General features: G+C 52.0%; 2 protein-coding genes across 3 annotated transcripts in view; one reads left to right on the forward strand and one right to left on the reverse strand.

Annotated features, from left to right (window-relative positions):
* LOC116950160 (E3 ubiquitin-protein ligase DTX1-like) overlaps window positions 1–6,391 on the forward strand; it is a 33,084-nt gene extending 26,693 nt beyond the window's left edge. For both annotated transcript variants that reach the window (XM_032967700.2, XM_032967701.2), the window contains exons 8-10: window positions 485–646; window positions 1,237–1,326; window positions 1,738–6,391. In XM_032967700.2, the coding sequence (XP_032823591.2) occupies window positions 485–646; window positions 1,237–1,326; window positions 1,738–1,962 (477 nt within the window). In that variant the 3' untranslated portion in view covers window positions 1,963–6,391. The remainder of the gene's footprint in view (window positions 1–484; window positions 647–1,236; window positions 1,327–1,737) is intronic.
* A 2,485-nt stretch (window positions 6,392–8,876) lies between these two features.
* Window positions 8,877–20,534, reverse strand: SERPINF1 (serpin family F member 1). Its single transcript, XM_032967699.2, has 8 exons — window positions 20,474–20,534; window positions 18,388–18,468; window positions 16,802–17,108; window positions 14,599–14,763; window positions 13,887–14,090; window positions 11,250–11,404; window positions 10,908–11,118; window positions 8,877–10,062 (listed from the first exon to the last, which is right to left on the reverse strand). Exons 2-8 carry the CDS (start codon window positions 18,460–18,462, stop codon window positions 9,782–9,784), a joined length of 1,398 nt encoding a protein of 465 aa, XP_032823590.2. The 5' UTR covers window positions 18,463–18,468; window positions 20,474–20,534; the 3' UTR covers window positions 8,877–9,781.
* Between the last annotated feature and the right edge of the window lie 7,104 nt (window positions 20,535–27,638).

A 27,638-nucleotide genomic window follows, 5' to 3' on the forward strand; every position in this document is an offset into this window, starting at 1 on the left:
GCCGACGGAGGGGGACGGCACGATGGCCATGATTTTGTAATGGGCGGGGGACGGTGTCATGTGATGATGTGATGTTTGTCGTATGATGTTGTTGTTGGCAATGGCCGGGAAACAAACTCGGTCTGCCCGGGTGAAAGACGGGAAGGACAACGGCAGATTTTATTTGAAAGGACGCTCGCGATCTCACGGGGGGACAAGGACGTGGGAGCCTGTGAAAGTATGGAAACGGTGGTGACCTGAGTTCGACTCCGGGCCACGTCCCAACAGCAGTGGCAAAGTGATGCCTGAATCGTTTCGAGGTGTCCTCTATGTCGGCCTCGGCTTTAAGCGGGTGCCTGGTGGGGCGTTTAAACAATCTATTCCGGGGAGACAAAGCGGTCGGGCATTGTGCCGGCCTCGGTAGGTGCTTATTCAACAGCACTTGGCCAAATAGTCTGCGTAGGCCTACATGGGAGATCTTTTATCTTTGTTAATTCCTCTCCAGGATGGGAGTCTGCAGTGCCCGACGTGCAAGACGATCTACGGGGAGAAGACGGGAACTCAGCCGCCCGGCAAGATGGAGTTCCACGTTATTCCGTTCTCACTGCCCGGCCAGCCCGACTGCCACGCCATCCGCATCATTTACGACATCCCGTCCAGCACCCAGGTGCTCACAAGTCCCCCTTCTGGCCTGTGACCCCCCCCCCTTTGATGGAAGATGCACTGCAGCAGCGTTACAAGATGCACTATAGTCAAGTTACATTAATCTGTCAGTAGACCGTCATGAAATATGTAAAATGCAATATTTGTTGGTTAGGAACAACTTCATACGAGCTTAAAACCTCTGATCACCGTGAGTTATTGAGTTATTGGGCCAAAGTATTTTTACAACACAATGCGGCAGTTGAATTATACTTCCATGAATATATTTTTTCAAACAAGTTAGGCAAGATATTGCGTACGCATTGGACAATACATCTACTCAACAGTGCAGCAGCTGCCCGGTAGCTGTCGGTGCAAAAATGTGTTTGCATATTTGCAAATCATCCTTTTAGCTTTGGCGTGATAAATTTGGCCGGTTTTCAAGAGTACCAGTCCCCCCCCACCCCCCTCGACCCCAAAAGCAATGCAACTTTGTACTAAAAACTTTACGCAGAGGGGAAGTATTAACCTCCCCGTACCCCCCTTGCCGTTTCGTGTTTGTGACATTGCTCTAACTTGCACCCTCCCCTACCCTGTACCCCCTTACGCCAACAGGGGCCAGAGCATCCAAACCCGGGCAAGAAATTCACGGCCCGCGGCTTCCCCCGCCACTGCTACCTGCCGGACAGCGAGGAGGGACGCAAGGTAAAGGGGAGGGTGGCTGCTGCTGCTGCTGCTGCGATCGCCCACAAATCTGCCAATCGACTGCGGTGCGGCCGTTCGTACCGCTGGGTCAACAGCGCGACGCCGGCGGCAATTAAGGAAACTTGCAGCATCGTTTCGAAGGCCCTGGCAGCACGGTAGCCACCGCCGCAGAGAGAGGAGAGGGAGTGGCTGGGTCGTGAGAGTTCTCGAGGAAGTTATCGATTCAATGGGAAGTTTCAGAGTGAAAGTAAACACGTTATCGATTGTTCCAAATATTGAGTACTATATTTAATTCCGTTCAATTGCGTTACCCAGGTCTTCTCTTACCGTTTGCATAGTTAAAATATTGGCGATCCGGTGTGGCTGCTGCTACTGCTAATGCCGCTGCCTCCCCCCCCCCCCCCCCCCCAGGTGCTGAAGCTGCTGATTGTGGCGTGGGAGCGGCGGCTCATCTTCACGGTGGGCACGTCGAGCACCACTGGCGAGTCGGACACCGTCGTGTGGAACGAGATCCATCACAAGACGGAGTTCGGCTCCAACGTGACGGGCCACGGATTCCCCGACCCCAACTACCTGCAGAACGTGCAGGCTGAGCTGGCCGCACAGGGCGTCACCGAGGCCTTGCTACTCGACTAGCGTGCGTCGGGCCCCGCCCTCCCGCCCCTCTCCCCCCCTCCCCGCCCCCCTCCCGCCCCCCTCCCGCCCTCCTGCCACGTTCGCTTCGAACTCGGGCCAGTGGCAGCGGCCAATTGACCGAGAGTCGACAGTCGATGGTCGAGACCACAGGCGGTGTGAAGCTTTGCCCGCGTCCTTGGCCGCCCCTCCTCCCCGGGGTTTGATCTCGCGTCATTACTCTCTTCCGAGTCATCGCTCGCCTTTTGCCGTGACCTCTCGAGGACCTGGCACTTATTAATCGATCAGTCATTAAGACCGTCCTTACCTTACAGCCTTGTACATGCGCTTCGCTGTTAAAATCGTACCTCCCCGCTGTGAACCCCACGCTCGACAACTACGTTTGTGTGCAAGCGAAATCCGGAAGCCTGGTGACTTTGCTTTTTGTTCGTGCTCTAAGGCTGCGATGGCGCAGACAGCGGTGGCTGCTGCTGCTTTGCACTGAAGCTTTCGGGGTGGTGTTGGGGGGGGTGCGTGCATTGCATGATCACATCAGCAGAGGAGATTTTGAGCCGCGTTTGACGGCATGAGCGCTTGAGTTTTGGAGGGAGATGGCGAAGGTGGGGGGGGGGGGAGGCCCTGTTGTGTTTCAGGGCGGCGGCAAGCACTGTATGAAATGGCCCGTGGTGGACAGGAGGTGGCGTGCGTTTGCGCGTGTTGCAGAGAAGGCTTCTACGCAAGCGCGATGGCACTGGGAACGAGGTGGTGCGGGTCTGTCGAGCTGTCACACGCCACGCCATCGCACTGCAAGATGGTGGCGCGGATTTAACGATGTGGTGTAATCACGTCTGCTGTGTTTACATCTTCCGATGCCTCGCAATCCCCGCGCACGGCCGCAGGAGCAAAAGTAAACCTGGGTCTCGTTGCGATGAGGTCTTATGTCAGAAGTACGTCTCGTACCTCTGAGTTACTAGCAATGTTTTCTTTGTTGAGAAATGAATAGTTGAAAAGGTTTGCGGAAGAGGTTAAGAAATACAATACCTTATGACGTATATGAGTATCCCTGACTGGGAAATATATTGTTCATCTTTGCAGATGGCGCACTGTGTGTACTATAAAGCGGGAAGTCCTTTGGCCGCAAGGGGCGTAACCTCATGCGAGATGCGGCAGGGGCGTACAGAATTCTTCCCGCTCACAAGACGAGTCTCGTTTTTTTTTTTAACTCGGCCGCCTGCCCTTCGCAGCACACGCAGAATGTTCAGGCGGTCTCGTGTAATTTTTGTTATTGTACATTAATAATATTTTTGGTTTAGCTTTAATTTTCCGCTTTGTGTGCATGAAGCGCAACAAACTGGCCTATTGAGGGCCCACGTATGGTTTTTCTTGTTGTGGTGGACAACAAAGCCGATCACGGTTGTGCGTCCTTATCCGTGTTTGGTGTTTGTGTTAACCACAGTGCTCAGTTTGAACTATCTCCCAGCCTTAACGATAAATGTTGAAATCGCGTATTGTGTACCGTGCATAGTTATTCGTTGTCAAGCTGGAACTTCGATGCCTGGCGACAGATTGTGACCACTCATCTGCCCTGGTACTTGTGTCATCACTTGTGTGTGTACAGCTGCGGCGTCACTCTTGCATTTGCATATTATCCCAGAGGCAATTTTCCCCCGGCACGCCTTTTACAATTTGAGTGCCATGCGCCGTTAGTCCACAGATTGAAAGGTCAGGCATGTGCACAAGGCCCCACCTCCGTTCCAAAATGCATGGTAGGGTGCCACTCAGAATTAATGTTTGTTATTTCCGTGGTCACGCTTCCTGGTTTTATTCGCTTGCCGGTTAAACCGAAGCGCTGCGAGTCTGAAGGCAATCCCTTTGTATTTACTGGTTGCTCGACGGACTTGAATCGAGCATTCGCATCGTACGCAGCGTGCTAATCGGAGGTGCGTAGAAGAGTTAACTATGCACGTCAAAGAGAATCCGGAGCAACCTGTAAATATTAAGAGGTTAGAATGGCATTCAGCAGTAGATTATAAACACTAAAGGTAACAAATGGAGAGGGTCTGATCGCAGACAATTTAAACTTAACTTTTCCGTATGCATATTGAGTGGCACCCTAATGCATGGCTTCTAAAGAACGTGGCTTCGAGATGCGCGCCGCATACCCCGACCGCAGGGTTAATGCAAGACGGACGGCTCGTCGCCTCTCTTCTGCGGAGGCGGGGGGGGGGCGAAATTGCGAGTCGGGGAAGGTCGGCTGAGGGGGGGGGGATGCCTGAGTCACGGTTGGGAAAGAGTCGGGGGGGGGGGGGGGAGAGGTGTTGGCGATGGAGGCCGTGCTCCGTCGGCGCTTGGGCGAGGGCTGTCGACGGTGCTTTATTGATGGAGCCACTGCACGTGTGGGACCACGTGGATGGATTGGAGTGGAGGTGTCCATCTGACGAGATGCGACGTAGAAGACCCGAGATTGACGCCGTCGCCGTGGTCGATTCTCCTTTAAGTGAAGTGCTTTTGTGGTGGTTGGTGGTTGTGGGTGGTGTTGACGGCCGTGATGTTTTCTGCGCTCGTGGTTACGACGACGCAGGACAAATTAATAGTTCTCACAATTTCGTAATGATGAGTTTGTGCTTCGAATCGTAATAATACAACTAAAAATAAAAGTTAGAAGATAATTGTAAAAAAAAAAATGATATAGCAATAATACTAATAACGAGAACAAATTATATCGTAATACTAATGATTAACGTGTCTGTGTTGAGGTGGAGGAGAAAGCTGACCAACATCTGCACCGTGTGTCTGGGGCTGTGCGCGCGCACGGCCGCTTGGCAGTAAACGTCCCTGCTGAATGTGAGATCACGTAAATCGCTCGCTCGCTCGCGTGACTTTTTGAAAAAGTTAAGCACGAAACTCCCTTAGATTTCACCTGCACCGTCCGACGAACGTTCCGCACAGATGTGTCATTGCATTGTATAATGGACATGAATGTGACTTTTAACAGCACAATGTCGTGCGTGCGGTTAGAGGGATGGCTCTTGTGTTTCTCTTCATTGGTCGCCCGTACTAACGACTTTCTTCCTATAACCTTCCGACCGATGGAGGACTTGTTCCGCAGAGGAATGAACAGACGATTACTTTAAGCGGGATATGTTGAGCCTTAAAGGCAGCACAGTGGAGGAAGTGGTTTATTTTTTTGTATGTGTTTTTTTTCGCAAGATTGTACGAAAATGTTGAATCGGGGGCACGTGGTAAAAATTACCCAGCAAACGCGGTACGCGGTTTGCTGAGAGGCCTTGTTGCTCTGACTGGAGGTTTCCTCAGCGAATTCCTGAGAGCATGTTTGAGTTGCGTCTTTGTTGTTTAGCTTTGCTTTCCCATTGGTTATCGGGAGTGTGAATGCCACTTTTGTGTGGAGGTGGCCGTGTTGCTCAAGGTGTCGTAGCAATTGAGCCGGCACTGTTTTGTCTTCAGCCTGGTCAACCAATAATTGCACAAAAAAAGCCTCGATGTTTTTTTTGTAATAAAAAGTTTCCATTCGATGCCATGCAGTGACCGCTTTGCAGGACATACGAGAATGCTCCACTTAGTGCCGGATAAGACAACTCGGGTGACTTTAAAAGTTGATGCGTTTCCTCTTCCCCCCCGCAACCCCGCTGCGTAACTGAACCGAGCCAAGCCGGGGGCCAAGGTAGCGCCGCGTGGATCAGGACAAGGCAGGTTGTTTTTCCTCTGTAAAAAGCCGAGCCGCGCCGTTGACGTCACAATTAATTGAGTCGTGCCGCATGCGAAAGACGCGGTAACGTGTCCTCGGTGGTACCTGACTGATGTCTCGGGCATGTCGTTAGCCTTCCCCCCCCCACCATCCCCACCGCTGGGCCCAGTGCAAGATTAAGATGTCTTGTAAGGCCGGAATTTCACAGTTTGGTACCGGCTGAGCTCGGCAAATATTCAGCGTAAAGCCATCCCCGTACTGCATGGACCCCGCGTTGGCACAGCTCGGATGTGCCAGTGGAAAACGAAGGGGGGGGGGGGTAATTGACGTCATCTTCCAGGGTTCTTACTTGAGGCTGCTAAGATTGCTCGCTTGTGAGCGATGTAACATTTACTAATGAAAAAATGTGTTAATCTCATCGCGTGACGCCGATGTAAATTGGTTTGAAGAACACGTAGCTTATGTGCCAGCGCAAATCCCGCGTGTCCGTCTCGGTCAGGTGGTAAACAACCTTCCTTCGCTGGTCGTGCGGTGAAACAATCGCGCTTCTGGAATTAATATTTTGTACATTTTCCTGTCGGTACTGCTATTTTGTTCCTTTGTGATTACATGCATTGTCGGACACTTTTTTGTTTGTATTAATGTTGGTTTGCAGATTAACACGCCTAACTTATAAACATTTACCATGTAGTTGAAATGGCAAAATGAGAGACATTAAAGGACACGGGGATGTTTATGTATACGTTGTTCTGAGACTACTGCGTGAAAATTATTTCTCGTGTTCCCCACCACCACCACCTCTGGTACGGTGCCCAGAACGAACACTTCCCACTCTTCATGCCCACTGGCCACAGCCAAGATTGTTTTTCGATTTAAAGCTTTCGTGACTGCAGGGATTCATATTCTTCTTTCGGTGACTTTACCGAAAGAACCAAGAATATGATTTTATTTCGTAAATTTGTCCGGCTTATTTAATAGTCAGGCGTAGATGGATGTAATGCAGAAGAGGGCGTCTTTGGGAAACTGGGTTTTAACTCGTGACTGAGGACTTGCGAGGAATCGTGGCCGAGTGACTCACGGTGGGGTGGGTGCATCGTGGCCAAGGAGGTCTGCAACCTTTCGATGAAGAAGAGCCACCGGGTTTTTTTTGTTTGTTTTTTGTCGTTGACAACAATAGTTCGAGAGCCGCCATCACAAGCAAGAGCCACTTGTCCACAACACACAACAGGAGGTACACAGCAGATGACACGGACATTCTGACTTAAACAAAATCGGTGATGGAATAAACTTCGCCTATTTAGGTGTGTCCCCCCCCCCCCCCCCACACTTAGTTATTATTTAACAATAGTTTGTACATTTGATCGCCACCAAGACATTCCATAGTGTCCATTGTACGCCTTTTGGCGTCTTTTGGCCCATCACCAGTGGAGACTAGGCTCTAACGAAAGCCGTCTCGGGTGTGGACCAATCAAATTCAAGGACAGTGCATATTTTTATAAGAGTTGTCTTTTTGTTTGCATTTTTACTGCTTGTGTTGTGGTTATTGCAGACACGATGCCTTAAATAAAGGTGTCAGTTTTTTGAGCCAGTTAAAAGGGTAAAACCTGTTACTACATTCCATAGTGACCCATTTCCTGCCATATTTAACAAATTATTTTGACTTAAAATATTGTTTTAAGATTTACGTTTATTTTAAAACGGCTACCCGCTAGGGGGCAGCCTAGGAGCCGCATGTTGCCGACCCCTGATAATCGATCATTGCGAATGTTGATATATTGCTCGCAAATTGTATTGTACGACGCAATTGGGAACAGCCACATAGCAGCATCGCCCCCAAACGGGGGGGGGGGGGTCGGGGGGTGGTTGCTGCTTTAATATGCAGTGGTGATGGTGTCCGAATCCCGAGTTGGTGGATTTCAACTCATGGGCTGCAAGCCACTGCCTGCAGGGTTCGGTTCTCAAATGTTGCTACCGATAACTTGACAAACAAAACAAGAAAAAAGCGATAGATTTTAGTTTTCACTTGAACTGGTTTGGGATCCGTAAATATTTTGTTTATGTGCAACAAACACTACAGGGCATGACAGGGGCACCATTAACCACCCCGTGGAGTTTTAGTGAAGTGACATCGGAAGTGGTTGTTTGGTCGCGTTCCAAGAGCCCATCTGAAAAGGTTCGCCGTTCAATTGCTCGCTCCGAGTTCCGAGTGGCGACTTCTTGAGATCATGGCGTACGAGTTGCAAACAACGGAGCACACTACTCGGGACAAGAAAGTGAAAATACCTGTCCCTAGGTAAAAAGACAAGGCTCGATGAGGATAGAGTGGGGGGGGGGGGCTCTTGGTCCAAAGGGTGAGGTCTCAGGATGAACTGAATGGTTAAAAAAAGCGTCACTTTTTTAAAATTTTCTTGCTGTGGTTTTCACACATGATGATTGCTTGTGTTGCAGTCGAAACGTCGTGAGAATTTTATTGTTTTATATTTTTATTATTTTATTGTTATATATTTTTTATTATTTTATTGTTAAACTTCTACGTGATTTTACCGAAAGAACCAGGAATATGGTTCCAGCTCTCTTGAGGTACGCGTGCACTCGGTCCAAGAGGACCGTTCCCATTACCCAGGGCTTCGTGTCAGCCGAGTTGGCGACGTGGAAATTTGTATTCGCCCGGCGACACACCACGTTCAGTGTGCGTCTCGAATTTGGCCGTGGCTGCTGTGTCGCGTGCACGCTACAGCGTGCTCGTGACCCAGACGAGATATTCGGTGAGATTTCTGCTTGGGGGGGGGGGGGGGGGCGAATGCGGAATCGTTATTGAGCTCGGGTTTTCATTTGGTGGCCTTCAACACGCTTCCCAATTCATCGGAGAACCCCGTGGGGTGTAAAGGAAAAGCGGCGCTTGATCGGGGTCCACGGCGTCACCAGTGACGCTGGTGGCAGTTTTGCCTCGTTCGCAGTAAAAAAAAAATGCCAACGTGCATTTCGCTCCGACGTTTGCCAAACTGCAGGCACCGACTGGAGAAATTTTTGCCACGCGCCGCGCGAAAGTTGGTGCGAGCCCCGGCACACGGGGATGAGAGGGGGGAGCGGCCAACATCGCGCGGGGCTCGACGAGTTGGGGAGGGTGGGCAGCGCGTTGTGACGGCCCGCATCCAGCAACCTGTTTGCACTTCTCGTGGGCAGACGCGTTTCGGAGAATCGTCGGTAAGCAAATAGTTGGGGAGGGGGGGGGTGGTGGTGGAGAAGCTTTATTCTGGCAAAAGCACCGCGTGGTGCGACAGAATTTCTGCAGATCAGTACTTTTATAAAACAGCAGTGGTAGCAATGTCAGCGCCTTACTCTAAATAAATTACAACACGCGTGTTTTTGAATGAAGAATATCAATGCGCGTGTTTCCTCTCAGCAGCTGCGGTTAATTAAGCTCATCACCTCTGTGTGTGTATGTGTGTGTGGGGGGGGGGGTGGCGTGGGAGCGGTGGTGCAGTGATTAGCGCTCTACTTTATGAGCCCAGCAACCCAGTGATGGATGGATAAATGTCGTTCGCGGGCTGTTTTCGACTGGGATTCCTCATGTGGCCGCTGGGTCATAGGCAATGAAGTCGAGGAATGTGTTCGGCTCGTGGGTCATTAGGCTCCCCGCCCACGATGTGTTCTGGCTCACACTCGCTCCACACAACTTTGTTCAATGAGTGGACCACCACGTGACTATCTCGAGGTCAAATGTACGGGATTTCTCTTGGGCGAGCTGCAGCAAAGGGAAGCGAAAGGCGATTTGTGTAGCAGAAGCGGTTAAAATCAGGGTTACCCAGCAACTGGGCTCCCTTGCTGCCGGACTACCAGGTTTAATGGGCTACTAAGCGACCGGCTGACTAGGCTGAGTGGCTATGAGGCTATCGGGCTACCAGTCGACTGGGGTACCAGGCTGTCGGCTGTTAGGCTACCGTGTTACCAGGCTCCTTGGGTACCAGGCTGCCTTGCTATCAGGCTACTGGGCAATCGGGCTGTCAAGATAACGGGGTACCAGGCAACTGGGCAATCATGCCGTCGGGCTGTCAGGCTACCAGGGTACCAGGCTACCAGACTACTGGGCAATCGGGCTGTCCGGCCGTCGGGCTCCCGGGGTATCAGGATTCCAGGCTACGCGACAGCGGGATTCACGATGCGTCCCACCAACGGCAGGGCGCCCGTGGCGTCGTGCCGAACCATGAAGACGAAGGGGCGGTCCACGGAGAACTCCATGCGGTGGACGTGCGCTTCCTCGGCGGGGCCCCGGGCCGCCGCGTCGAGGGCCCCGCCGCCGCCGCCCTCTTCGGCCAGCTCCAGCAGCGCCGCGTGGCGCACGGCCGACACGGCGAGCCCGACTTGCGCCTCGGACAGCGCGGAGAGGTCCGCGTCGCTCGAGAACAGCGACTCGAGCTCTGTGGGTGATAGGGGAGGCGAGGCGCGGCCGTGGTGAATGTGGCAAAGGCGCAGCCGAGCGATTTCTCGCTCGCTGGCGCCACTGCCTCGGCTCGGGCGAGCTCTGGAAGAGAGCTCCCTCCGGGAGGTCATTTGTTGGCCAACTGTCTCGCGCTGGCTCAGACGGCTGGGGGGGGGGGGTGGGGAGAAGAGACACAAAGTTGGGTGTGGGAACGCCGCCACTCGAATGAACTTGTTTTTTTTTATTTCTCTAGAGCGCTTTGCGTGAAGCTGGAGTTGCGGAGAAAGCCCGTTAAAACAAGGTGAGTTTTTACGACGAGATTTTACTCAAGTGCAACAGACTCGAGATTCCCGAATGAACCGGGCAACGACTGAATCTCGAGCGAGCACCCCGTGGCGGTGAAACATCGCCACTTGGGTGGACACAGAGCGGTGGGCTTGGTGCTGGCCACCGACCCCCTCGTTACTCGTCCGCTAACAGCACTTGCCCCAACGGGCTACTAACGCTATATGGGGGATATTTGTCTTTTGTGTGTGTGTGGGGGGGAGCGGTAGTGTAGCGGTTAGCGCACTGCGCTACGAACCCGGCCACCCGAGTTCACGGCCAACGCCAGCGACGATTATCTGAATCGGTCCTGGGCCTCCCCTAGGTCGACTCAGCCTCAAATGAGTATCTGGTGCGATGTGGTAAACATCGCCACTAGGGAGACAAAGGCGGCCGGGCGTGGTACTGGTCACCCACCCACCTCGTGTGCCGTGCCGGCCTTCACGGGTGCTCGCTAACAGCACTTGCCCCAACAGTCTGTTACAGGCTATACGGGGGGTCTTTGTGTGTGTGTCGTACTGAGCTGCTTGACGGCTCCTGCCAGGTCTCCCGCGTCGCGCAGCGCGAGCCGCGGCACGGAGAGCCGCGCCCGCACCGAGTGCAGCGCGCGGACGATGTCGGCCACGAACTCGGACGTGAGGCTCTCCTCCACCACCGTCAGGTTGCCCGTCACCTCCACCGGCACGAACAGCAGCAGGCTGCAGCCGCCCTGCAGCGGCAGCTGGGCCACCTGTCGGTCAGGGTACGGGGTCGGGGTCAGGATCGGGGTCAGGATCGGGGTCAGGGTCAGGGTCGGGGGTCAGGGGAGCAGGGCAGGGAGGAAGCAGGGCATGGGGGGTGGGGAGTTGCCGACGGCTTTACCCGGCAACCGAGCTCGGTGTCGAGGCCGTAGCGGATGGGAACGTCGTCTCGGCGCATCGTGGCCACGCGGAGCGCCACGGGCCCCCGCTTCCCGCCGCCCGCGTGGAAGACGCCCTGCGCCGTCTCCTCCGGCGGGAACTGCAGCGCCCACTTGGCTGTGGTTGGTGGTTGTGGTGGTGGTGGTGACAGCAGCAGAGCGAGAGAGAAGTCACGGGTCATCGTGGTCATGCAACATCAATACCGTCGGTAGCTTATTGATGTTTAACGGAGGAGAAAATGCGTCGATCGTTGTTTTATATGATCATTGTCGATTATAGGGCCCTGTTTAATGAGCTTCACTTTTCGGGATTCCCCTCCGCTTGGGAAACTTCTAGATCGACGATGGTTAAAGTCACGGTCCAACTCGGCGGCTTTACTTTCGTCTGCTTTAACGTGCGGCTACAGCTTTGGCTGAAAAGTGTCTCCCGTTTGTTCGCGGGACCCGGGATTTGGCCCACGATTCGCCTTGCTCTGACCGCTGCCCTCCCCCAATGGCGCAGCTGTCGGGTGTTCACGCGGTGCGACTCCAATAGGCGGGCCGGAGGGGCCCAGGCTCTGGGCTACGAGAAGCAAGCGATATTGAGCAGAGGAGGGCATTGTAACCCTTGCACCCAGGGCTCATGCCGGCCGCGCTACGCCACGGCCTTGAGACGACGGTGAACTTTTGAGACGCCGCAGCGATGAACGGGGTCTTGAAATTGTAGAGGATTATTTCGGGACATCCTCACACGCAAATACCACACGGCCACGGCTTAAGGGTCAGGGGTCACGGGAGCACTGCTGTTCGGGGTCGGCTTTGGACGACGAGTGGAAGTGCGGTGTGAGTTTGCGTCGAGAATAAAGACCTGCTCAAGTCTCCTCTTTCAAAAATCATGAGCGCCACCATCGGGCGTTCGTGAATTTCCCGCAGACATCCGCCCAGAGGCGCGAGTGGTTCCGCGTTGTTTAACGTGCAGTGGACTTTCGCGACCAATATTATCCAGGAGCCTTTTGCCCGTACAAGGACGGGTGTATTGCCGTAAATCTGAAACTTGCAAGCTAAAAGCAGACTTGCGACGTGATATTCATTGCATCCGTTCATGTGCAATTTGTAAGGCTGCGGTTGACACAGACTTATTTCATTTTAAGGTTATAATCCCTTGTTCATCACGACGTCCTTTTTACTTATATGTCTCAACAGCAGCGTTACGGAGATTGCGTGACGTGATGAGGGTTCTGATTTTGTAGTGAGGGTTGTGAGTTGACGCTGAGGAGGGGGGAGGAGGCGCCCCCCCCACCCATGTGGAGTGACGTCACCCGCTAATTATTATTAATGGAGGGGGTCCATGTGGAGGACGTCACCTCTTCATGATTTTTAATGAGGGGGGCCGTTCGATGTGCAGTGGAGTCACCTGCTCATGATTATTAATGAGAGGGGTTCTCCATGCGGAGTGACGTCACCCGGTCATGATTATTAATGAGAGGGGGGGTCCATGTGGAGGACGTGACCTGTTCATGATTATTAATGAGGGGGGCTGGTCGACGTGGAGTGACGTCACGCGCCGGGCACACTGACATTCTTGGCTCATTATATCAGTAAATAACAAAGCTGGGGGGTGTTTTAGTTAGATCGCGTAAATATAAATGTGTCGTTAAACCCGCCACCACCCGACACGGCCAATTCGCAAGGTTTGTCAGGTAAACAAAACGCGCCAATTGGTCACTGCTCCAACACACAGCGGTTGTGTGCTGGAGAGTTAACGCACGAACGTTTACGATTCGAGCACCGTGGCGTTTCGCTGGTGATTACAGGCGGCAGCTTCATCAGGCGATTTTGCCAGGATCGTGAAGGAGTCTTCCTCTTTCGGTCCTGGCTTTGGTGTGCTCACCGCTCAGAATCCGGAGGCTGCCGGTGCAATTCAATCGCAATGGTGCAAGATTCTTGAATCACCCCCCCCCCCCCCCCGACCAACGGTTCTGTTCACACAGCAGCGGCAATAGGTTCGCCAGGGCTAGCCTATCGGCAGGGTCGTGTACTGTGTGGGTTAAGGAGGAGTACGCCAAAAAACACCCCTCCAGATGGGCTCTCTACGTACGTGCGTATGTTGAACTTCTTTCGCACCGTGAGTAGTAGCCAAGCGTGATAATCGGAGCTACCTCTAAGCGTTAGGCATGACTATACAGATCTCAAATAGGTGTTATGATTACACTGTATTATTATTATATTTGGGCGCTGTGGTGGCTAGGAGATGTTAACTGCCTCGCCTCGTATGCAGGAGGTCGTGGGTTCGATCCCGACGCTGACGCCTGCTGTATATTTGGAGTTTACATGTCTCTGTCCCCGTGGTCACGTGGATTTATCTCCGGGTCCTCCGGTTTTTCCCCTCCACAATTAGAATCAACGTCGTGCGTTTAGAGTATTTGGCCACTATACATTTCCACGTGATTATGATAAGCCACTTCGTTGAACCATTTTTTGTGATGACCAGGTCGCCCCTGAAAAAAAGAGCATATATAGCTCAGTGGGCATTACCTAGTAAAATAAAAATATATATCGTAAAAATAATAAATAATTATTGTTCGAGCTGCTGGCCATGGTGCTGAAGTGGGGAGTCGGACCCTTGACGTGCATCGCGGACACGAGCAGCAGGGAGAGGTCGGCGGGCAGAGCCGGCACGGCGTCACGCAACACGCCGCTCGTCCGCTGGGAGAGCCAGCCGTTGATGTCCTGCAGGTCCCGGCCCGTGGAGCCGCTCAGCACCTTGGGCTCCGTGCCGTAGAACTTGAGAACGTCGGCAACGTACGCCTCCTTCGGGGGAAGCCCTGTGCGCGGTGGCGGAAGAGGAGGACGAGGAGGAGTGAGCGAGGAAGAGGGCGAGGCGGTGCAGACGACAGCAGCATGAGTCTCTCGTGCGCGCGCGCGCACACACGCGTGGGTTTGCACGGACACTCATTTCACTCGAAGCGTTCCCAATGCAAGGCAAATAATGTTGGTGGTGGTACTGCTGCTGCTGCATTGGACAGTGCTGCACAAGCACACTTAACAACAAACGCTAAACACACGCGCTAATAACAGTGGCCTTACTAGGGAAATATTTAAATATAATAGGCGACGTTTTGAGCGAACCACTGTGCCACTGCTACCCATCCACCGCGCTGCGCACAAACGCATGCGCGCATACATAGCGCGGTGCGCTAACCACCGCACCGCCGCTTCCCCCACTGTTCACACACACACATGCACACCTGGCGCAGTGCGCTAATGACTGCACCACCGCTCCCCGCCCACCGTTCTGCACACACGGACACGCGCAAGCACGTGCGCACGCACCTCTCTGCAGGTAAACTCGCGCCGCGTGCTGCTGCTGCCCCTTCGCCTCGGAGCCGAGTGTCGCCAGCAGCTGCCGCTGCAGGTCGTGCACGTCTCCCTGCTGGACGGTGTCGTAGTTGAGCGCCTTGCTCAGCCGCTTCCACGAGCTCGAGCCCGGGGCCGCTCCTGCCCCACCGAGGTGGGAGGGGGGGGGCGCAACCATGGCCGTGAGACACGACCGGCACTCGCTCATGGACACATCGTCTCTACACCCCAGTCCTCACCTACTCCCTCGCCACCCTTGAGCGCCGTCCCATCCTTAACGAATGCTCCCTCTCTTACCTGCACTTTGGGCCGTCGCGGTGGTATACAGGTGGTCGTGAGTTCGATCCCTACCCTGACGCCTGCTGTATATTTGGAGGTTGCGGTGTCTCTCTATCATCATCATCATCACGGTGGCTAGGAGATGTTAACTACCTTGGCTGGTATACAGGAGATTGTGGGTTCGATCCCGACCCTGACGCCTGCAGGGTATTTGAAGTTTACATGTTCTCTCTCTCTCACCGTGGACGTGTGGATTTTTCTCCAGGTCCTCCGGTGTCTCCCTTCAATTTTATAATTTTCACGCGTTTAGATTATTTGGCTGCTATGTACATTTGCACATGACAAGTCACTTCGTTGAGCTATCTATGTGGCCAGGTCGTCTCCGAAAAAGAGCTACATCGCTAAGTGGGCCATACCTAGTAAAAAAAAATAGTTTAGTTTACATTGACCCAACAAGTACACACATCACACTAACATGCATACACAGCACATACAATGTAGGAAGATATCCATTTACGGGCACTCCATTTAAATAACAGAGGGAAATTGTAGAAAAAGACCACCCCTGAGCCGGTGGTGGTTAGTCCACAATTCCCATGGCAGGGGCAGGTCTCGCCGAAAGGACAAACCACTGTTGACTTCTCCACCGAGTGGTAACTATTTTATCGACCCCTACGAGGATGATGGGTTGAAGTCAATCCCCCCCTAAACAGGAATTGAGCTGGCAACCTGCTGATTCCGAGCCCTTTTGGGTAAACAAGCATAATAAATGTATGCACAAAATAACCATTAACTTTGGAGTTCAAAAGGTCATCACGGCCAGTGCTGCTGATGCAACCGCTTCCCCCCTCCTGCCAGGTTCTTAACTGTTGCACGGATGACATCTGACTCGAACATCCATCATTGCAGGCTGATCCACCATTGATTGTCTGGGTTTAATTATTATTTCCCACATGGTTGGTGAACATGGTCAGTGCCTGGCACACTCCGACGTCACACGAGCGTGATCGGGTACCGTGGAGCCAAGCTTTCGTGGATCAGTTAAAACTTCCAACCCGCTTGGGCTTTATGTACGAATGTGTGTATGTGGAACTTCTTTTGCACCGTACGTAGCCAACCGTGCTAATCGGAGGTGCGGGGGGAAGGACAACAAACTAAAAACACAAAAGGCAGTTCTAAATAAATGAGTTTGTCAATCCAGATGATGTAAAAGTGGATAGCTTTAGTGGCTTTCTGATACCGGAAGGAAGCGCGTTCCAGACGGCCACAAAAGCGCATCTGAAGCGCCCAATGCAGTGACCGTCTTCGTTCGATGGCAACGAGGATGAGCGGAGTTCGCGTGATGATGGTTTCTGCTCCTTGACGAGATCAGCGAGGCATTGTGGTTCATTTGTGGCAAGCACTTTGTGTGTAAGGAGTGCGACCTTTCTCGTCATTAGCCAGGATATGGCAGTACAGCAAGTGGGTTTATGGGCTCGCTCGTGCGGACCTCTGAGTGTTGCGTGGGGGGTTTTCTCCAGGCACTTCAGTGTCCTCCCACACGAAGTAAAACGCTCCTTATTTGAACGCGAATTGGCCAAACATCCCAATGGGGTGGCAGGACCCTCCTGTAAAAAAGAGTCTTGAGACTCGGCAAGGCTTTTCCGGGATAGAGGGCATTATTGTTATTTTGTTGTAATGTTTTTTTTTTAAAGATCAAAATGAGTAGTGAATTCACCAAAAAAATATTTCCATATATCCACGTGTATATGGAGCGCAGAGGGCTCACGACACCGGTGGCCGGTCGCCTCCTGATCACTCTTCTATCGCTACTACCGTGGCCACTGTTCTCGCGCGCGCGCGCGCGCGACATCCAACGCCGGCCGCGGACAACGCGTGCGCACGGCGGCGGGGGCCTCACCCAGCAGCAGCATGGACAGCGAGGTGGACAGCGCGACGGGCGACAGCAGCACGTTGCTGCGCTCGTCAGCCGCCGCCGCCGCCCGCCGGAAAACCTCGAGGCCGAAGTTGGCGTGGGCGCGCGCCAGCATCTTGTCGGGGAACGGAGTGAGGTCCTCCTCGGCGTCGTCCGCACGGTCCTCGTCGGGAGCCGCCGCCGCCGCTGCGGTCGCTGCAGGAGGAGGTGGAGGAGGCGGCTGGGTCACCCGCGGCTTGGCCGGCCTCTTGGGTGGACGCTTGGGTTTGGGGGGCGGCCGGGGTCTCCTCACCTTGCGAGGGAGAGGTTGAGACGGGTGGGGGGCATGGCGTGGGAGGGGGGTGGGGGGGGGGCACGGTCAGGACTCGCTCACCGGTGGTCAGTCGTCTCCTGATCACTCTTCTATCACGACGACCGTGGCTGCTGTTTTCTCGTGGGAATTTTACCCGTCGGTTTCATCGCTCGCGTGCTACGGACTCGGCCTACCAGATTGACTGCTCCATCTCGTCCACACCGCGTTCTACCACCGCACGGAAGGCTACACGCAAACACTTCTCTCTCCTTCTGCTTCTTCCGTCGCACTTTGGAATTGCCTCCCGTCGTCCATTTTCCACAAGTCCTCATCATTATGTCGTTCAATTCAAGAAACGCGTTACGCTCTTAGCTATTACGACTTTCACGGTGCTGTTTGTTACTGGCCGCATGACCTTTTGGCCCTTTGGACCGGAATAATACAGAAGGCTGCAGCTTAGAACCTCCGATTTTGAGGGTCCTCCAAAAGGATATCCAGGACTAATTTCAAAATTATTTATTTTAAATGTGATACGGGAGGCACTGTGATCAACTCACTGTCTGTATTACCACAAGTTGTGTGCCCAAATTGAATAAAACTTTGCTCCATTTAACCTTAGTTTACAATCACCGAGTTGAGACACACGTGAGGCGACGCGGTGACGCCGTGTCCTCACAGTGATTAAAGCTTCATTAGCCCCGCGCCTGGCCCTGCTTGGCCCCAAGCCAGTTTCCGATGTCTTGTGAGGCCTGCGCAGCACGGTGTGGTTCTGGCCCGGCACGGAAAATCCATCCGTAAAGTAAAAGGCCCCACGCTAGCTTGGCTCGGATGTACCAGTGATAAAGAGTTGTGTGTGTGTGTGTCTTTAAGCCTCTGTGTGTGCGTGTGTATGTAACTTAGTGAGTGTCTTTGAGGCTCTGTGTGTCCTTGCCTTTGTGGGGAGCGGTAGTGTGGCGGTTAGCGCGCTGTGCTACGAATCGAGCAACCCGAGTTCGATTCCCGCTCACGGCCAACACCAGTGACGATTACCTGAACTAATCCTGGGCCTCCCCTAGGTCGATTCAGCCTCAAATTAGTATGTGGTGCTGTGTGTAAACATCGCCAATGGGGATACAAAGGCGGCCGGGCGTGGTGCTGGCCACCCACCCCCCTCGTGTGCCATGCCGGCCTTCATAGGATGCTCGCTAACAGCACTTGCCCCAACAGTATTTTAAGGATGTATGGGGGACCTTTGTTATTTGTTTGTGTAGATTAGTGTGTGTGACTTAGAGATACGCACTCTCGGTGGGTCCTGGGCCGTGGTCAGATACACCAGCAGCGAGACAAAGAGGAGTAGCACCAGCAGCTTCCTCATCTTCACCTGCAAGAAGCACGCCAGAAACCATCCTCGCCATCACCAGCATAAACATCGGCGTTCAATATTCGCCCCTCATCGTGAATTTTTTTAGGTATCCTGGAAATATATATTTTTTTACGACGCTGACCCACGCCTCCTAATTGAAAACGCATTACAATCCACTGTCCAACGGTTGCCACTGTGTCATCTCCCCACAGATGAACTGAATTCACTTTTCTTTTCATTCATTAATCAGCAATCGCGTAGCTATCGAGTGTGCAGGCGGTGCAGCTGCACGGGGGACCGTGGCCCGTGGCTCGAAGGCGAACAGACGCCAGTCCGTGAAGAGGTGGGGGGGGGGGGTGGGCGTTGTGCAGGGGGAAAGGACTGGACAGGTGGGCCACATGTCAAGCCTTGCATCAGGGCTCACGCCAACCACGCTATGCCACTCGTGCCACTGATAGTCTCAGAAATCGTAGCATACACACACACACACAAAAAACAAAGATCCCCCGTGTAGCCTTGACAGACTGGTGGGGCAAGTGCTGTTCGCGAGCACCTATGAAGGCCGGCACGGCACACGAGGGGGTCGGTGGCCAACACCACGCCCGGCCGTCTTTGTCTCTCCAGTGGCGATGTTTACTATATACCGCACCAGGTACTCATTTGAGGCTGAGTCGACCTAGGGGAGGCCCAGGACGGGTTCAAATAATCGTCACTGGTGTTGGCCGTGAGCGGGGTATCGAACCCGGGTCGCCAGGTACACAACAACAATAGCTGCCATTTGCCACTAAGTGGCGGTGATGTCACCACGGCGCTTGTGCCAGGCTAGGTGCACGTTGAGGCCACCTGAAGTGTTGAACGCCGCCGGCAGGAGGTCACGGGGCAGACCCAGGTGCCATCAATCAATCAAGTCTTGCTTTTTATAGCACTATTTCGTGCAAAGGATGCAATTCAAAGTGCTGTACAGATAAAAAAAAACATTGTTAATAGACTAAATCGCAAGAAGAATTAAAGCAAATTACGTACAAAACAAAATAGCATTATAATAAATTACTACCGAAGGCATATTAAAAAAAAACAACACTCTCAAAGAATCTCAAGTAAACGCAAGTTTCAAAAGATTCGTTTTTAGATTCAACCTAAAAACTGCTGCGCATTTGTGAAGCCCTCAGATCCCCTGGCAATTCGTTCCACAGGCGAGGTCCATGACTCACTGAAGGCCCCGTGTCCTTGGGACGACTGACTGAGATGACTGGCCGACGCACCGCCTGTGGCCCCCTACCGTGCCAGGTATAAACAAAGATCCCCCCTATGGCCTTCACAGACTGTTGGGGCAAGTGCTGTGAGCGAGCAGAACCTATGAAGGCCGGCACGGCACACGAAGGGGTGGGTGGCCAACACCACGCCCAGCCGCATTTGTCTCCCCAGTGGCGATGCTCACACACCGCACCGGGGAATAATTTGAGGCTGAGTCGACCTAGGGGAGGCCCAGGACCGGTTCAGATAGCCGTCACCGGGTGTTGGCTGTGAGCGGGGTAACGAACTCGGGTCGCCAGGTTCGCAGCGCAGCGCGCTAACCGCTACACTACCGCTCCCCACCAGGTCTGCACACACATAGGCACATACACACACCCATAGGCACACACACACACATCGGCACACACGTATCCGCGAGGTCTCCCACGCAAGCGAGAATGGTGAAATTCCCCCCTCCGGTTTTCAGTTTTGTGCTGTTTGTTTAACTTCAGTCCGCGGCTGAGCTCTGTTGTTCAGAGAAAACTCTTCCTGGCCGCATTCCCTCATCCGCATCCCGATCACCAGCTCCTTACACTTTATCCTCCTCCTAATGTAACGCAAGAGCAAAAGACCTAGAGTCCTTGCTCAATCCACTGCTGGATGAATTGTCCTCCCCATACCGTTTCGGTCGTTCGGGCTATTTGACCATACTTCACCACGATGGTCGGTGCGAGTTGGGGCAGGGGGGCAGCGGGGGGTGTAGTAGGACCGGTTCCGATTCATCACTCACCACTGATATCAGCCGCGGCCGGAGCTTTAAAGGCAGGTCGCTTGGTTCGTAGCGCAGTGAGCTAACCACTGCACCACCGCTCTCTGCCTCAAAAAGCCCCAGCGTTAAACAAACGTTCCCCCGTGCCTGTCATTGACCTTTGGTAGGGGCTGCCCTGTCAGAGCCTATCTCAGATGGCCGATACGCGTATCTGCCAAGCTTATTCTGCAAATACCAACAACGGTTTTTTTTAAAATAAATAAATCAATAAAACATCTACTGATCTTGCTGCAACAAAAAAATAAAACGTATTCATCACACGATGCGTACACGCCATTCGTTGTTACGATGTTACGATTATCGCGATAATGAATCCCCACACATTTGTAACGATGTTTCACAACGCAACGTCGCAACGTCGTAGCATCGTGATGTTGCGTCGTTGTGCTTTGATTGCGATCGAGGGTGCACTTTAAAGTTCTTCAAACTGCGGTTCGCTCAAACGTAAACCTGCCGCGGGTCTTATAACCACTGCATTTGATGTCGCGTATGACGCACCAGAAAGTCATTCAATAATGAAATGAACTATGAAGGTGGTGAACGCCATATCACCACCTTGTTGATGATTACTCCGGAAAACAGATGGCTTCAACTCTAATCATTTTGCATGGAAAATAAGCTGTTGATTTAGTTACAACTTTCATTTATTGAGGTTGTTGATTTCGTACTTTGTGTGAGTAGAAATATAATATTTCAAAAAGCAATCAATAAGTATCGATAATCACGATACGATTATGAGATAAACAGACGGTAATCGTGGCTCTTATGCATCGCCAATCTTACACCGTACAAACACATCGAAGTCGAGTATCGCCATACTGTAGCAACCCGAAGTTTATACATTAAGGGCCCTAGCCATGTTCCGGTGGGGAAAAAAAAAAAACAGCGTTGCGTCGACTTTCCCCGTCACCGACAATGGGATACATTGCCAGAGCAAAAAAAACACACGTTTCAGACACTGACTCAGTGTGTCCGACTGACACAGTGTGTCCAATTAGATTTCCCAGGACGTTGCCTTTAAATCGAGAACGATCCTGGCTCAAAACCAGGACGGGTGGCAGCCGTGATGCGGAGGCCTTCGTCCAGCAGTGGATTTTGACAAAGGACCGTACAGTTACTACATCACATAGCAACAATTTGGAAAGTCAAACGAAAGTAAATACGAGTTGGCATACGGTACCTTGTCAGTGATAGCTCTTGGAGCCAGGAAGGAGTGAGGATCTGCGCAGACTCGCAGCAGAAGACTGTGTCTGTGTGTTTGTACGAAAGAGGATCAACTGCAGAAAGCCGTTAATTTATATATTTTTTTCTCTCTCTGCTTGCACGGGGGGGGGGGGGGGGGGTGGTAAATATTTGTCTCGGACACGGCAAATATTTGCACGAGAGAGAGAATCGCCACCCTGGCACTTCCCTCGTCGGAGCCTCCCGAGACTTCAAACCCGAACCCCTGTCAAAGTGGTTCCGATGGTGTGCGCACGAGGTCAATGCAACCCCAAGGAGAAAGCTTTAGGAGCCTCAGGGAGCTCAAGAAGTCGTGGAATTACGAGAGAAAAATAATGGGTGTGCGTCAAATATCAGCTCAAATGCTTAATTTGAGAGAGAGATAAAAAAAAACCCAATCCAGTTGTGGGATTTTATGTGATGGGGTTTTTTTGTTGTTGTGTGCATTCAATTTATGGCTGGGCAGAGACCTTGAATTCGCTACAACCGAGAAAGAAATTATATTATGGGCGGTGAAACCCAGAATGAACAAACCTGGCCTGCATAGTGGTCACTCGTCCAAGCACGCTTGGATCCACCCTCAACCCCTGCTCGGATTCTGAGTTGAAACCAAACAACCCGGAATGCCTCCAATTAATACGGAGGCTTTAAATATTTCCTCAAGCGAGGCTCGCCTGAGTGATGATGTGGCACCACCGTAACGCGTCAAGTCGCCGGGCAGATCCACTCGTCACGGCTGCGCTAAGATGTGGCCTGAGTATTTGGCATGAAGGTGACAATGACATTTTTTGTTTCTCAGACCGCGAGGATTTCTTTTTTTTTCTCTCTCTCTCTCTCCTTCCTGAAGGGCACTGATCCCAGAGTTGCAGCAGCGTTCAGAAAGGTCCGCCTTTTACAAATGCAACTTTTGTGAGTGCACATGTGCATGTACAGCCCGTCCGTCGATCCACTGCTAGATCGAGGCTACTCCACGCGGCGTGGGTCGTGATGGTTCTTTGACCGCATTGGCAGTTTTATTATTCTCGCTGAGACGCCGTTGTTCGTTATACAGGGACTCCTCTACTTACGAACGAGTTAGGTTCCAGAGGTACTGTTCGTAAGTCGATTCTGCAGATGTAGATGCCACTGATTCTTCATGGTCTGCAGATGAAGATGCCACTGATTCTTCATGGTCTGCAGATATAGATGGCACTGGTTCTTCAAGTTCTGCAGATGAAGATGCCACTGGTTCTTCATGCTCTGCAGATGTAGATGGCACTGGTTGTTCAAGTTCTGCAGATGAAGATGCCACTGGTTCTTCATGGTCTGCAGATGTAGATGGCACTGCTTCTTCACGTTGTGCAGATGTAGATGCCACTGGTTATTCACGTTCTGCAGATGTAGATGCCACTGGTTCTTTACGTTCTGCAGATGTAGATGTCACTGGTTCTTCACGTTCTGCAGATATAGATGCCACTGGTTCTTCACGTTCTGCAGATGTAGATGACACTGGTTCTTCACGTTCTGCAGATGTAGATGCCACTGGTTCTTCACGTTCTGCAGATGTAGATGCCACTGCTTCTTCACGTTCTGCATATGTAGATGCCACTGGTTCTTCACGTTCTGTGGCTGTAGATGCCACTGGTTCTTCACGTTCTGCAGATGTATATGCCACTGGTTCTTCACGTTCTGCAGATGGAGATGCCACCACCGCCATCAATTGCGCGGCGGTTGGACTTATGACTCTCGGTCTGAACAGGTAACTGGGCATACGGACAGGTCTGTTCGTATATCTGAAAATTCGTAAGTCGAGTGTTCGTAAGTAGAGGAGTCCCTGTATCCCTCATCCATCGTCTTCGTTTCCATCTGCCAGATTATTACTTGGATGTCAATTTAAATTGAATAACCCAAACCAAACAGCTCATTTATGAAGTTCATCGAATAAAGCCTCAACGCATATGTTCATAACACTGACCCTACAAGAAAAAAAACCTATAACAGGCAACCCTTTGCACAATAACTCTTTATCATAGAGAGATCAAGGGCCGTTGTCCGAAACGTCGCCTGTTAAGAATCCTGCTGAGTGTGGGTTCTCTATGCGTGTGTATCACTGCAAAAGCAGTGTCGCTCTTTCATTTCTGTAAGACAAATTAGGACTCCATCAATGTTTTTTAAGTCTGAAGATTAATTGCATTTATATTTTTCCCGACATTTAATTTATTGCCAAATGCTATGGATAACTTTTAAAACAAAAAGGTAACTTGAAATACTTTTTTTCTCTTTTTTTAATACTTAATGTTTTCAATTAAAAGTTGAAGGTTTACTTTCTTATGTGCACGCTTTCCTACTCCGGAATGTAAATTGCCTTGGCACGACTCGTGCAAAGGAGCTACAGAGGATGCATTGTTTTCACGTGGCAAAGCGTGGTTTGCTCACACCTTTTCCAAGACGTCTATCCGGCCTGAATGAGTCGACCAAATACACTCTGGAAGGGTCTCCAGAGCTCCCGTTAACAGAGCCTCTTTCGTCAGCAGTGGGGTGAGCGTGCAAGTCAAAGGTCGCGCTCGTTACACACAAAAGTGCTCGCCACAAATGAATCACAAGACCGCGCTGATCTCGTCAAGAAGCATCAATGATCACGCGAACTCCGACCGTCCTCGCAGCAGCGGCTATTGGCTGCTGGCCATCGAACAAAAGACGGTGGTCATCGCATCGCGCGCTTTCAGATGCGCTTCTGCGGGCCGTCTGGAACGCTCTTCCCTTCCGATATTAGGAAGCCACCGCAGCTATGCACTTTTAAATCTGGATTTAAAACTAATTTCTTTAGTACTGCTTTATTGTGTTTGGTTTGTTGTCCTTCCCCGCACCTGCGATTAGCACGGTTGGCTGCGTACGGTGCGAAAGAAGTTCAACATGCATAAAATTGCAGGGGTGCACGTGTTCTTCACGTTCCTATCGCTGTTTGTCCATACGAGTCCTCTGTTGGACCACTCACCTCATGAGGATACCACATTCTCATATCAACTGCGGTAGCCCTTTGGAGGGACTGGTCGGCCAACATATACCACAACCTCTGTGTGCGGCACTCCAGCGCCCATCCCGATGATTATGATAATTTATTAGTTTTCTAGAGCGGCATTCATGCAGATTGCATCTCACAACGTTTAACAATTGGTAATGCACGGATATGGTTTTAGACAAATAGCGTTTGTACATTTTCGAAGAAAACCGGAGCACCTGGAGAAAACCCACACCTTGCGAGGGTGGGTAACAACTCTATCCCATTACAGATGGAACAGATGAAGATAATTGCACACTTGCTGTACCACCATCTACTGGCAAGCCAGGGTATGGCACCTCCTCGGCGCCCAGCGAGAAGAGAGTTTCGCGAAATTGCGTGTGAACCACCAACCCTCGCCACCACAGTTTGCTGGATTAAGGCCCTGTGCATTGACACCACCGCCCTGCAATAGCCGCCTCAGTGGCAGGGGCGGAGCCAGGATTTTGACTTCAATATTCTGAGATATCCAGTGTTTATGTTTTCCAATGGGCGCCACAAATGTATAAAACACATTTTATTGGATTTGAACGCGGAGTTTATTAATAGGTCGGAGCCGCTGATGTGGCTAATAAGTTCGATAAGTTCGAAAGGCTGCCGCTCAAGCAGCCTGCAGGGCAGCACAAGGTGGCAGCCTGCAGGGCAGCACAAGGTGGCAGCACAAGGTGGCAGCCTGCAGGGCAGCACAAGGTGGCAGCCTGCAGGGCAGCACAAGGTGGCAGCCTGCAGGGCAGCACAAGGTGGCAGCCTGCAGGGCAGCACAAGGTGGCAGCCTGCAGGGCAGCACAAGGTGGCAGCCTGCAGGGCAGCACAAGGTGGCAGCACAAGGTGGCAGCCTGCAGGGCAGCACAAGGTGGCAGCCAGCATTTTGCAGCAGCCGGATATCCGGTTATCCCGATTACCGACTTTCCCAAAATTTCAGGGGGGGCTGAGCTCCCCCCCAGCCCCCCTTGTGGCTCCGCCCCTGCTTAGTGGTGGTGACTGGTGATGCTGATGGTAAAAAAAAAATTGACCGCCAATTTAATCATCTACAAGGTGACGCAATGTAATTTATTTTTTGCTTCTAAATTGACTCTCATGTCACAGGAGACAAAGGTGGCACCCACCTCTTATTGGTGGGTACCCGTACCTAGTAAAACATGCGGTTAGAGATGCGTCGTCGATTCTTGGATGCATCTTAAGGAAGAAGAAAAAAATCACAGAAAACGGTGCACGTATGCGACATTTCGGATCGGTCCGAGGAGCGAATTGTTTCGGATCGGTCCAAAAACGTGACGTCATAGATCGCGAAAGGTGGAGAGCCGTCTGCGATGGACACCATCACTTCCAGTGATCGACCTGATCCCAGGACCACAGTGGCATTTTTTGTTTCTCGAACCACGATGCCGACGATTCCACGAAAGGCGTCCCTTGTGAAACACATTCTCCTGCGGAGGGAGCTGGTAGGAACGTTGGGTTGCTCGGTCAATGGCCAGGGTCAATGGCGGCACCACGTGGTGTATTCCGCAAATATGCCCGACTGTGAGGGCGGGCACAAGCCGGCGTGAGTAGGTTAAACGTTGAGTTTTATAAGGGCACCACGGGGTGATCAGCCCCTCCCCACCCAGCCCCTCCCCACCCTCCCCTCTCCACCTAGCCCCACCCCTCCATTTTTGGATGCACGACGGACGGACGGACACAATAATCCCCTGTGGGCTGGTGTAACCAGGAGGTTCCTACCAGCATTATTCCTTTTGTGCCCCTACTTTCTGTGCTGGCGTTGAGATGTAAACAGCGCCCTCTGCTGGTACCAGCCGGGATCGAGATTCCTTCTTCCCCGGCGGGTACACACGGGATGTTGGGGTGCCTTGCTGTGTGTGTGTGTCAGTGCGTGTTGTGTGTGGGGAGCGGTGGTGTAGCGGTTAGCGCGCTGCGCTATGAACTCGACGACCCGGGTTCGATTCCCGGTCACGGCCAACACCAGTGACGATTATCTGAACCGGTCCTGGGCTTCCCCTAGATCGACTCAGCCTCAAATGAGTACCTGGTGCGATGTGTAAACATTATACTGGTAGGAACGAAGTTGTAAACTGAGTGTACCAGCCTGCAATATATTAATGTGTCCGTCCGTCCCCTTTCAATACTTTAACGAAGTGAAATCTCGTGCTGTTGGGTGTAAAATCAGCAATAGACAGCGCAGAGCCCACCCTGCAGGGACCTGTTCACTGGGGAGACAAAGGCGGCCGGGCGTGGTGTTGGCCACCCACCCCCTCGTGCGCCGTGCCGGCCTTTATAGGTGCTGCACCCATGCACGTGACTGTGTGGGATGAGAGAGTGCCGGATTAAGCTAGTGCGGGGCCTGTAGTATCTGTTATAAAGGGGCCCTAAATAAAAAAAAACACATTTTTAATTTGTAAAGTAATTGGATTTTTTATTTTGCTATACAGCCAGATAATACGACAAATCGCTAACCTTAAACACCCAGTCGTTCATAAAAGTTGAAGGCAGTATAGTACTATAGTAATAGAGCAAGTGCAGAATCACTGAACCGGAATTTATAGCTTGAAAGCGTTTAGCGCGGGGCCCTTGAAAGTGCGGGGCCCGTAGCTTCTACACATGTAGCTACTACACATGTAGCTACGACACATGTAGCTACTTTTGCTACTTGGATAATCCGGCAGTGATGAGAGAGTGTCAGCATATATCCACACCACGATACGTCGTACGATATAAATTCTCACGATAATCGTTTTGTCCGTTTTCAATTATTTCACGGTTATCGTTGCTCACTTAATTTGTTTCAGAAATATTTGTGTTACTTGCTCGTGAAGTACTTAATACAGGGTGCCTCAAGAAATGTGCTGCTGCCTCCGGGCTTTGGAGACCACC

This window comes from Petromyzon marinus, chromosome 38 (assembly GCF_048934315.1).
Source record: "Petromyzon marinus isolate PM22_M1 ecotype Great Lakes invasive population chromosome 38, UKy_Petmar_22M1.pri1.0, whole genome shotgun sequence".
Classification (NCBI taxonomy): Eukaryota; Metazoa; Chordata; class Hyperoartia; order Petromyzontiformes; family Petromyzontidae; genus Petromyzon; species Petromyzon marinus.

Excerpts from the sequence above, each read along its gene's own strand:
- SERPINF1 (XM_032967699.2), bottom strand. The coding sequence starts at position 18,462 with ATGAGGAAGCTGCTGGTGCTACTCCTCTTTGTCTCGCTGCTGGTGTAT. Across the intron at positions 14,764-16,801 it reads GCTGTCCATGCTGCTGCTGG|GAGCGGCCCCGGGCTCGAGC; the intron begins GTGAGGCCCCCG and ends TCGGTGGGGCAG. Across the intron at positions 10,063-10,907 it reads AGGAGCCGTCAAGCAGCTCA|AGCTCGAGTCGCTGTTCTCG; the intron begins GTACGACACACA and ends TATCACCCACAG.